This window comes from Xenopus tropicalis, chromosome 3, assembly GCF_000004195.4.
Source record: "Xenopus tropicalis strain Nigerian chromosome 3, UCB_Xtro_10.0, whole genome shotgun sequence".
Lineage (NCBI taxonomy): Eukaryota > Metazoa > Chordata > Amphibia > Anura > Pipidae > Xenopus > Xenopus tropicalis.
Window position 1 is genome coordinate 96,374,054 of NC_030679.2, and position 12,008 is coordinate 96,386,061.

Here is a 12,008-nt window from a genome sequence, read left to right on the forward strand (position 1 = left end):
AGTATGCTCTCGCTAACATACAATTAAAACAATCCTCCACCACTTCAAAGTCACCATCCCCACCTCCGCCCCATCCACCAGAGGAAGTTAAGGATGCTTCCTCAGAAAAGGAGGAGGGAGCTTTACAGGACAAGGCAAGTGACTGGGAAGACTCAGACTCACCACAATCCTTATACCACATAAATCCCAAACAGAGGCTATACAGTAATTGCTGTCAGACATGTTCCACACTTTAGACATTCAGGAGGAACATAGGGAAACAAAGACCCTTGACAAACTGTTTGACTCAATTCATAAGAAGCAAAAGACCTTCCCTGTCTATGAGACGGTAGAGGAAATCATCAAGAGAGAGTGGAAAACACCTGAAAGACGGCTCGTTAAAGACAAACGCATGGATGTCCTATATCCATTTGATCAAACCCACAAAGAAAAATGGGAAACTACTCCCAAAGTCGATGCCCCGGTAGCCAGACTACAGCCACAACAGCCTTCAAGCCCACCATCGCATCCATCTGTGTATTATGGACCGTGGCTAGAAGAGGCCCTAACTACCCCTCTCCAAGAATCCAACATCCATGAGCTTCTCTATAAGATTATAAATACTGTTCATTTTCTTTGTGATGCTACCATGGACATCCTTCATCTACTGGCAAAATTTTCAGCCTTGTCGGTGGGGGCTAGACGCTCCCTGTGGCTCAAAACATGGAACGCTGACCAAGCTTCCAAAATGAACATTCTAGCATTGCCTATTGTAGGTAACTCATTGTTTGGACCGGAGTTAGATTCTCTGATTAGTAAGATCTCAGGCAGGAAGAGCAACTTTTCCCCTCAGGACAAAAAATCCAGAACCTCGAACACTCAAACCAGATGGCCCTTCTGAACACCTTTGGTTGCAGGTCACCCCAGTGCAACAGGCCCCACCCCTCCAAAAGCTCCCTGCAGCCCTTCCATTCCATTGTTTTTTTGGGGGGTACAGTTTGATGCCTCACAACACAGAGTGTCCTTTACAGAAGAAAAATGTCTCAGCCTCATAAAGGCAGCCCGCTTTGCAGCAGGTCAAACACACATGCCAGTCAGGAGCTGCATGAGGCTACTCGGGCTCATGACCTTATCTATAGAGGTTGTGCCCTTTGCCCAGTACCACATGATACTGCAGTTAGACTTCCTAAGAAAATGGGCTCAAGGCTATCGCAACCTCAAAAGAGTCAAGAACTGGGAAACACTACTTCGGAGACTACCCCTAAAAATAAAATCAGACAACTGGTGGCCTTCAGAAACTACCCAGTCCTGCGACACCTCCTACTGTTTCAGACAACAGCAATCGTCATAACTCCCTTTTGGCCCCGAAGGGCATGGTTCTCAGACCACTGCAGGCTCTCCATAGCTCCTTTGTGGACCCTGCCCCACCGGCCAGATCTCCTTCTCCAAGGACCATATCACCACCCCATCCTAGCCAGACTTTCCATCTGGAGGTATAAAGGCTTTTCAGACAGAGACAGAGTAACGAAAACTCTACTCCAGGAAAGGAAGAAAAACACCTCAGCACCTTACCACAGAGTATGGCTCACATATATCTCTTGGTGTAACCAGAGGTCACTAGACTACTCAAAGTTACACTTCTCGCACATACTAGACTTCCTCCAAAAGGGCCTTGACCAAGGACTAGGTCTCAGCTCGCTCAAAGTCCAGGTCTCAACCTATTCAAAGGCAGCTAGCAATACAGACAGATGTCAGAACCTTCCTGCAGGCGGCAGGAAATATAGGGCCCCCATATCGTCATCCCGTTCCACCTTGGAACTTGAACATTATCTTAGCAGCCTTACAGGCACCTCCCTTTGAGCCTCTTGCCTGCATAAGTATTAAGTTGCTCACGTGGAAGACGGCATTCCTAGTGGCCATATCCTCAGCAAGGAGGGTCTCTAAGATAGGAGCACTATGCTGCAATCCCCCATTTCGCATTTTACACGAAGACAAGGTGGTACTGCGGATGGTCCCTTCTTTCATACCCAAGGTAAAGTCGGGATATCATCTCAATAAAGAGATTATTTTCCCATCACTTTGCCCCAAACTATCCAACAAAAAGGAACAGTTTCTCCACAACCTTGACGTGGTGAGAGCCCTTAAATTCTACATTCACAGAACCAGGGGCAACAGACGGTCAGACGCTCTCTTTGTCCTACACAGCAACCCAGGGCAGGGCAAACAGGCAACTAAAGCCTCCATTGCCAGATGGATAAAAGACTTAATTATCTTTACATACCATTCCAAGAACCTCAAGGCCCCATTTAGAGTATTGGCACACTCCACCAGGGCCCTCAGCACCTCCTGGGCATATCAGAAATGTAAGCTTGTAAGATTGTAAGCTCTTTTGGGCAGGGCCCTCTTCACCTCTTGTATCAGTTACTGATTGCTTTATATGTTACTCTGTATGTCCATGTATGTAACCCACTTATTGTACAGCGCTGCGGAATATGTTGGCGCTTTATAAATAAATGTTAATGTAATGTAATTGCATACTTCCCAAAGTTCTACCAGTACAAAGTTTTTGCATCCACCAATGCAACATTCGGGCGGAAAGTTTTACAATCCATTGTGTCAGGTTACGGTCTGGATGCCATGTTAGCACCTAGAGCTGGGCGGTATGACCAAAAATTTATATCACGGTATTTTTCAAAATTATATCGGTGTCATGGTATTTGACGGTATTTTTTTTTCCATGCATGATTAGGTGTTAACCCCATTTCCTAATAAATTAGAGAATAATTACTGCAGTATTGAAAATCAGAGTCAGGCAATCGAAGGATCGGCAACAGAAAGTCGTAAGGTAAATCAGGCAGGCATAGTTTCCCAGGCAAGGCCGCAGACAACATAGCACAGGAGGAGGCGTTTGATAGCTTTAAATACCCCCCACGCATGTGCAGAACCGGCGCTTTGACGCACGCACACCTGGACTCGTGTGCGCAACGTCCCGCGGACAACGGGACGCGCGCGCGAGACCGGGCCGCACAGGTGAGTACCCTGACACCCCGGTATTGCGGTATCTGAAAAATGAATATAGTTTTAAAAAAAAAAACACCGGTATTCTGTATTAAACGGTATATCGCCCAGCCCTATTAGCACCTCCAGCCCTCTCCTAATTCTGTATTTACATTCCTCAGCTTAATCTCTCTTCTCTTGTTTAACTCTGTCTCCTGCTTCTTGTTTTACTACTAGCTCTGGAACTAACCCTAGGGTACCCTGTGCTGCCTAGGGATGTAGCGAGAAAGGGGGATTTTTTTCTATTCACCGTTAAATCCTTTTCTTGTAGTCCTGTCAAGGCAGCACAGGGAGTTTCCACCCCTTCATCTGTGTCTCTTTAATCGTCCTTAGGGATTGCTGTGCTAGTGAAAACTGTTAGGGGAGGGGTTAATACCGGAAAGGGGAGTCCCACCAGCAAGAACTCCTCCTTGTAATTTAACTTCCATCCTGCCTCCTAGATGGAAGATGGTATTAACCTTAGGGTACCCTGTGCTGCCATGATGGGACGACGAGAAAAGGATTCAATGGTGAGTAGAACAAATCCCCTTATATCTTTTTAAAAAGTTACCTATTCATATTCCAGACTCAGAATTAATAGCCATACAGAGAAAAGTACTCCAATTTATTTGGGCAGAGAAACATCCTCGAATTGCTAGACATATTATGCATAGGGCCAAACAAAAGGGGGGCTTGGGGGTTCCAAATTTACAAAATGATTATATTGCAGTTAGCCCCACTAATACATATGCATGCTACCACTCCGCCTAAATGGGTTAATATATTAAACTCACAATTATACCAGATTGCTCTCTTCCCCCGGAGAAGCTAGATCCTTTTTTAATTTGCTCATTGTCGGTCTGGGACAGGTATAAATCTTTGGCTAAACTTTGCCAGCAGCCACAATCCTTGGTAACCCGCTTTTTGCCTCAGGTCTTTCTCACCAGACTAAAACCGGGCCACAAATTCTAGAAATAAGTAACCCTCCCATAACTGAAGCCTTTTCCTATCAACATCCCATTGTTTAGAAATATAATAGAGACAAGTCAGCAGCATTACCAACCTATTTTGAACAGGCTTATATAAAATACCCTTATTCCAAAGGACTAATTTCTAATCTCTCTCACCTCCTCCTGGAAATGTATCCATGCAAAACTTTATCATACATCTCAGCATGGAATAAAGACCTAAATACCACCATCACAGATGAAACCTGGCCCAATTTTGGACTTCAGCATGTTCAAGTTCCTGAAATGTTTCTTTACTAAAAACCAACTAAGTTTTAATCTAAACCTTTAACTGTTTACTATCTTTTTCCGGTCTCTGTTACTCTTCAACAGTACTGTTAGTTTTTGTCCAAAGGGAGCATGCTTTGTTCCTTCAAAAAGGATTTTGATTTGATTTGCCTGGTGGAAACCATGTTAGAAAGACAGAACTCTGCGATCGGGTCAGTGAAAAGACAGATGTCAGATTTATTGCCTCATATTAGCATGTGAATTCAGAGACATTGGTAATTATTATAAGACTGAAACAAAAAGAGAATCATTTTTGTGTAATTAAGTGGAGTAGGGTATTCACATAGAAATGACTGACAAGAAAGAAAAGTTAAGAGATTTGGAGGAGAGAAATATATTTGAACAAGAGTATAGGTGGTATTGGAAAGTAAATGAAGTGATTAGCTTGCCTTGGGAGTAAGTAATTGATAAGAGGGGAATAGTACAGAGCTTTGATGATCCCCTACAAAGAGAAGGGTACAGGAGAATATGAAACTCGTGCAATTTGAAAAGAAAAAAAAACAGAACAGGGCAGTGTCATGAAAGTAAAGATAATGGAACTACTGGAGAAAGAGAGGGTGATCGACAGCGCTTTAAAATGCTGTGGAATCTAGGAGTATTAGTAGCGAAAAGTTAATTTTTTTGGTTTTTGCTGATAACAGGTCACCAGTTAGCATTGTTGGAGTGGTTTCTGTGGCCAAAAGTCAGACTGTAAGGGGTACAAAATGCCATAATTAGTGGAAAAATGTTAGTTGTATATTAATCACTTTACTAGTTTAGTCTGGAGGGATCATGAAAGGGCTTTTTTTTTTAGAATAAACGAGTGCACGTTTTTATTCGAAGGAGGGGGAAATAAATAGATGAGGTAAAGCTTTGATTAAAAAGGAGCTGGGATTGTGGACATGTTTATAAGAAATAGGATCAAGAGGGCAGGTAGCAAGATGTGAGGAAACAAGAAGCTTGAAACTTCCACTTCAGTCACAGGTGGGTAGAAGCAAAAAAGAGACTGAGGAGTGTTTGGAAAGAGGTAGATGGCTAGGAAGATGCTTTTGAGCAATGTCACTTCTAATAGTGTCAGCTATGCTTTCCAAGTTGTTAGCAATATCTTGAGCCCTAACTGAAGCGCATGAAATGGAAAGGGATGGACAGTGTCATAAATTAATAGAAAAGTGGTGCAGGTTTTGTAGAGTAAGTAACATAAAAGGCTGCTAGTAGGTACCTCAGGAAGAAGTTGCACAGTGCAAATGGCAGAGCGAGGGCTAAGGCACTAGGTAGGACTTAGGGATAAATAAAACCCCAACAACCATCTTAGGTCTCATTTATGTCCACAAGTGAAGGAAGTGCACAATACAGCATTTTTCCACTAGAATTCTGGCATCATTAACTTGAAGCAATTACGCAACGTATACTGTAAATCAGGTGCAACTGTGCCAAATATTTTTTAAGTCTGTCTGGAGTCATTTCCAGTGTTCGGCGTGCAACTGACCTGTTGTTTCAGTGCAACTAAACTGCGCCAATTGATGCAGGGCACTAGGGAAACTCTGATGCTACTAACAGGACCAGAGTGTGAAGCAACAAGTGCCTTTTAGGGCTGTTACAGACAGGGAGATTAGTCGCCGTGCGTCAAATCTCCCCAAAATGCCATCCCACCGGCTAGAATGTAAATCGCCAGTTGGTTGGCAAATCGTGGTGCCACGTATGCCATCCCACCAGAGATTTACATCCTAGCTGGTGGGATGGCTTTTCGGGGAGATTTGTCATTTGTCACAGCCCTAATAAAATTGGTTTTATACACAATTGACTGCAGGGGAAAGTGCAAGTTGCCCACTGGCTTGCAGGTGGAAATGAGCCCTATAATCTGGGCTGTAAATAGAGAGGGATTTGGACAGTTAGGGCCATAATCCATGCAGAGATTAGTTGCCCACAGTTAATATTGGCTACCCCGAGCGACCAATGTCCCCGGAATGCCTTCCCACCAGCAATAAAGTGAATTGGCTGTAGAAGGGCATACACTTTGCTTTGTTTTCTGAAATTGTGCAGTTTCCTGCCACCAGTGGGAAGGCATAAGCGTCCACAAATGACTCCAGAAAACAAAGCGGCCTGTATGCCACCAACTATTCACTTTAATGCCAGCAGGAAGGTATTTGGGGGGGTTTAGTGGCCAGCAGTAGCAGAGTTTTAACCATAGACTATTAGACTAATATTCCCATGGGTCATGGCCCTTAAGTACATTTGTCTGTCACGCAGCTTACATTAACTAATGGAGAACTATGAAACAGAACACACAGTTGCCCGCATATTGTGATATATCTTCATATAAATATTTCCAACAAACTCCAGTTAATTGCACTCTAGCGCCTAAATTGTTTAGAAACACAGTGCCTACTCGGCTACTATTAAGTTTTAATGTTCAAATAGTGAACCTCACAAAAATTGATTGTAAGTATATTTTCCCCCGACGCCACAAAAAGCGGGAACATATTCAGCCTGTCATCGGACCTATAACATCCACACAAATACTCGCTTTTATCTAAGCTCACACGCCTCTCCGATTCCGAAAATACTAGGCAAGTGCATTATAACTCCACAACTTCCACAATGCTTAGTTATTATTAACAGAAAATATAAAACAACACAAAAGTGAGAAAAATCAGATGCCGTTTTCATGCCTAAGAACTACCAGTGGCCTTCCAAGTGTTAAACGAGCGGTTCTCTACCCTCTGGCTGCAGCACGCAGTCGCATTCCAAGACGTCAACACAAGGTGGCGCTGCTATTGCAGGAAGTCCTGGCAACCCGCAACTCCTCCTGGGAAGTGTAGTTTTAGAATGGGGCGAGCAACTAAGGAAAGTAGTTTACTTGACCACAACTCCCACACTCCATTGTGCTGTCTCAGCCACCTTCAGCAAAAGGCAGGAGTTTTTGGGAAGCTGCAAGAGGCCGTTCGAATATAGGGATCCCTAGAGGGGATCCGTCGGTGCCACTCCTAGTACAGTGTCTGTGTGTTTATCACAGGATCACTTACCTGATGACATGATTCATGGGGATGGGCCAGCAGACATGACCACCGAAGACCCGGAGATGAAGAATGCGGAGTGAGTAGATCTGAACCTGTTTGTGTTCATTGTTATCGCTATCTGATTGCAAAGGGAGTTGCTAAATATCGCATTGCAATATATGGAGCTGAGAAATATAACCTAATTTATTACCAATAAATCCCATTCAGCTTTGGCTAAAGAAAGAAGCCTCATGTTTATTTAAGGCTCCGGGTGTCAAACTGAGCTGATTGTTGTACAAAGCAAAACTATTAAGACAAGTCAATGACGTTACAGATCTGGCTCTTAAGAAAGTGCCTGTTCCTCCTACTCCTGTGCGGGGAGAGCTACAACTGCTCCCTACCAAACTCTCTCTATTTTTAGCTTTTCTCTTGCCTTTTGATAAGCTCTGGGCTGTGACTTGCCCCACACAGCAGGGAACATATATGCGCAAAGTACAGTAAATACGAATAAGTACCATGGTTATAACTTATAATGCATCCAGTATATTCCTCTGCAATGAGTGATACAAATCATCAGGTAAAAAGCCAACTTTCCCTTTTAAATTTCTGTGCAAATAGCTCATATGTTCAATTTTGGAAACTATGTCATAGTCTAGCACAGATTTTTAATTGTTAAACTCATTTGTAATTTGAATTATTTTATAAAACCATTACATGTTTGGATATATATATATATATCTGTTTATGGGCATATAATTTAAGCCTGTTGGCCTTGTAATACATTACGTTGTGTTTAATACCTAGTGCAATTAACTGCAGTTTTTCTAGTCTCCAATACTAGTAACCTAAACCTAGTATAATATTTTAACAAGGAAGAAAAAGTTAATTGTGTTAAGATTTGTAGAGGAAAGGCATTTCCATCTTAGATGCACTTGGGGCCTTTCTTAATTGTAAGTGCAGGAATTCTCCACCAAGGGTTAATAGCGATGAGTAGTTGGTTTTCTAATTAAATAGATTTGTAGTTATGAAGGAGCCCTGTAATTAATACTTGCTTTTAAAGGGGCAGTATACCCCTTTTCTCAACAGTAGTTCAATAAATAGGAATTGTACTGAACATACTTTTTGCTTATTATTTTAATAAAGCAATATCTATGCTGTTTGTTATTTCCTGAAGCAAGCAAGGCAAAATCTAAAATTGAAAGTAAAGTTACATTCTACTTCCTGTTGTTCGAGCACTGTTAAAGCAAAACAGCAGTCCACTGAGAAGTCTCTGTATAAAGAAACCTTTATTAGGCTATGAGATAAGAAGCATCTCATTAAACAGAAGCTTTTCAGTGAAAAGACAGTAAAAGACTATAAACCAGGGTGCATTTTTGTTGATACAGTATGAGTCAGTACTCATATTGTATTGCTCATTCTGTATGAGCAAATGTTAATATAAACAATGTTTTCTATGCAAATCAAGCTATATCCTCATACATTAAATCCAGTAAAAAAATAGATAATCCCTTACAGAACAGAACATCCTCTTTTTAATCCCATAAAGTTCAGCTTTTGCTGTACCATCCCTGTTTTTTTTTTTTTTTTTTTGATCCAGAGTATAAGTCATCCCTTCACCATTACAATAGCTGACAGTTCAGCCACACTTGGGTAGTTTGATATAATACTAGATGCAAACCTGGAAGGCACACCTGTAAAACAAGATTTAACAGGCCAAAATTCTTTTGAAAGTAATCTTTTCTTTTTTTTCTAATCTTGTCTTTGCTTGTTTAGTTAGGCCCCATGGCTACAATATTTTGGGTCATAAACATAAATGTATGTCAGTGCAAATAGATATTAAATCTTTACTACCAAGTCATAGTCTGACATGCATACCTGTGTACCATGTATACTTCATTCATTCTATTCATTTTTTTTTGTTTATCTTATATGTTTCCTTAATAGAATGAGTCAGAATTTTGGTGGGATTCTAGATGATAAGTGATCATATTCTGGAAATATTCATAGGTGGAAGTGACATGATTTTGTTATTGATTAGGACTTAGAAAAAATCCCTGTTGTCTTATACAGCTATTCAGCAGCTGAATCTGCGTATGTTGAAGATGTATGTTACTACTTTTGATTTAAACCAGTGGTTCCACAACTGTTTCCCTGCCTAAACACCTATGGGTGACATGTAAAGACAATAATTTTGGGCCGGGCAATTAGCTGCAGTCTGATAAGGATCTTCATCATCTGTCAAAATACTGCATGCTCATATCTTTGCCTGCAGTGAGAACTAAGGCTGAAGGCACATGGGATGTATGGTGGGCTGGCGTATTTTAGTCAGCATAGAAGCATCTGAAACCACCTCTGCTGCCCCCCATTTACTTGAATGAGAAATGAATGACAGCACCAGTTATTGTCAGGTTTAGGCACTCAGTTGCTTCCTAGTGAAGTGAATATGAAGGCAGGTATAGGTGCAGTTTAGGCAATCTTGTTTGGCAAATAAAATACCTCAAGTGCCAACTCCATTACTAAATCTTTTTGAAGCTGTGCCTTTTAGATATCTGTTGTATCCGTTGTGTTTAACAGACAAAACAAAGGAAGGTGGCAGGCACTTGAAACCTAATGTCTGCCAACACATTAATAAATGATTTATGGGTGGCTACCCTATATCTGGAAGTTGATGTGCAGACTCCATTATTGCTTCATAGCTTTTATTGTTTCACAGTGCAGTTTTTATTAGAATTTTGAAGGCACAACACCAAAATAAGTTAAAAAGATCTATTATGTTAAAAGTTGTAATTTTGATTCTCTCTTGCTTACCATCGTGTTTCTTTGCCTTTTTTTGGTGTGAATTTCCCATATCCTATTCTCTCACTCCCATACATGCTACTGTGCTGATTTGCGTATGCATAAATTTGCCTGTGCTTGCACTTGTCCTTTGCAATTTGAATAGGATAGACTCCTAAGCAAATGTATTGTTGGTAAATATGAGCAAATTCCTATGTAGCCAAATCACACTCACATGTAGACCAAAATAGTAATATTTAGGGGCCTGATATACTCCTTCCTTTGAAATCCCAGGGCAGGACTCTACCTTAAGGTGGCCACACACGTGGCGATCTGACGATCTTTCGTGCGACCGATGGTCGCACGAAACATCGTCAGATCCGCCACACACCTCTCAGGGCTGAAACAGCAGATAAGGAGGTAGAAACATTAGGATTTCTACCTCCTTCTGCTGATTCAGCCCTGACGGCAGATTTTGGTCAGGCACCTTCTATGGCACCTGATCAAAATTTTTTAACTGGTCCGATCGGCATGTTGACCGATATCAGCAGCTTCCTGCGATATCGGTCGACTCGCCAACATTCCATACACACACCGAATATCATACGAAACGAGGTTTTGTACTATATTATCGGTGCGTGTATGGCCAGCTTTACTCTGCCTCTGCTACTCAAGAATTAAAAAGTGGCCAATCAGAATTAGCCTGGACAACTGGTCAGACAATGCTACAACATCTCTTCCATCCTCAATGAATTTGTGCATTTTGGGGTTAAAAGCCGCTGAGGTTTCTGACTTAACTAGCTGAAATGTGCTGGAAGCATTTGCAGCCTACGAGCTCTCTCATACTATAGTTGAGGTTATATTAATATGAATTAATACCACATGAAATTTTTAATAATCAGTATTCAAGTTGTGCTGGTAACACAAAAGTAGATACATAACTGAATAGTAATCTTGCATGAAAACCCAGAAAACCCAGAAAATACTAATTAATGAACATCCAGTTAATGGACAAAGTTCTGTCTTTTGCTCCCACACTTCTTCCTGTTATAAGTTAGGGTGGCATTATTTCCTGTCAGGTGATCTCTGAGGAAGCACACAGACCATCACAAAATGGTGGCTTCAGATAATAATCTAAAAGGGCAATATTTACTGATATATATATATTCCAGTTTGATAAGATTCTTTAATAGGCCACTAAAAGAGGAACGCCACCCAAACACAACTTAAGCTTTTTAAAAATTACCAAAATGCTAGCCCCCTGTTCTCCTGCTGACCTGACCGACTACTTTGAGAGTAAAAAAAATGTTACAGTAGTCAACTGTCCTAAGCCATCCTTCAGTCTGCATCCTCCAAACCCCACAATTCCCTGCACATGTGATATCAATAAGGAACATAACAGTGCAATGCTTTGAGTTATGTAGTCCCTGCACCCTGTCTGTAAGCTGTGGAGAGAAGTACAATTTTTAACATCAATGTTTTTGTCCCTTCTCCCCTGCCATGAATTTAAATGATGCAGAAAGAAAATAACTGTTTTGCAGCTGGATTTTATCATATAAAATGGTATTTATTCATACTCAGTATATTAGGGGTTTCTGTTTTGTGTGGAGCTCGTTAACACATTTTGATTTGGAAGCCAGAGTTCTCCTTTAATATGATAGAAACTATCTGTTGTTTAAGTATTTATTCTGGGGGTATAGTTTGTTGCTTAGTTAGGCCTGTGGCACACCACTGATATAGAAATTCCCAGTACCCTTTTGTGCTGCCTGTCATTAAGAAATGAAAACCACTATTATCTCTTTTGACAGGTAGTTTTCATCCAGAAAACAGACAAGCTGCATTTTTGGCCCAAAAATATGCGCATGTGCAGCAAATATGACATGCAGTTTCCATTTATGTTAATGACGGCAGCATAAAAACTTTATAGGCATAAGCTGTGAAGTCATTT

General features: G+C 41.2%; 1 protein-coding gene across 4 annotated transcripts in view; it reads left to right on the plus strand.

Annotated features, from left to right (window-relative positions):
- Nucleotides 1-7,133: 7,133 nt before the first annotated feature.
- bnip2 (BCL2/adenovirus E1B 19kDa interacting protein 2) overlaps nt 7,134-12,008 on the plus strand; it is a 38,430-nt gene continuing 33,555 nt past the window's right edge. The window contains exon 1 of one of the 4 annotated variants that reach the window (XM_031897922.1): nt 7,134-7,382. In XM_031897922.1, coding sequence (XP_031753782.1) covers nt 7,321-7,382 — 62 coding nt within the window. In that variant the 5' untranslated portion in view covers nt 7,134-7,320. 4 annotated transcript variants of the gene reach the window in all.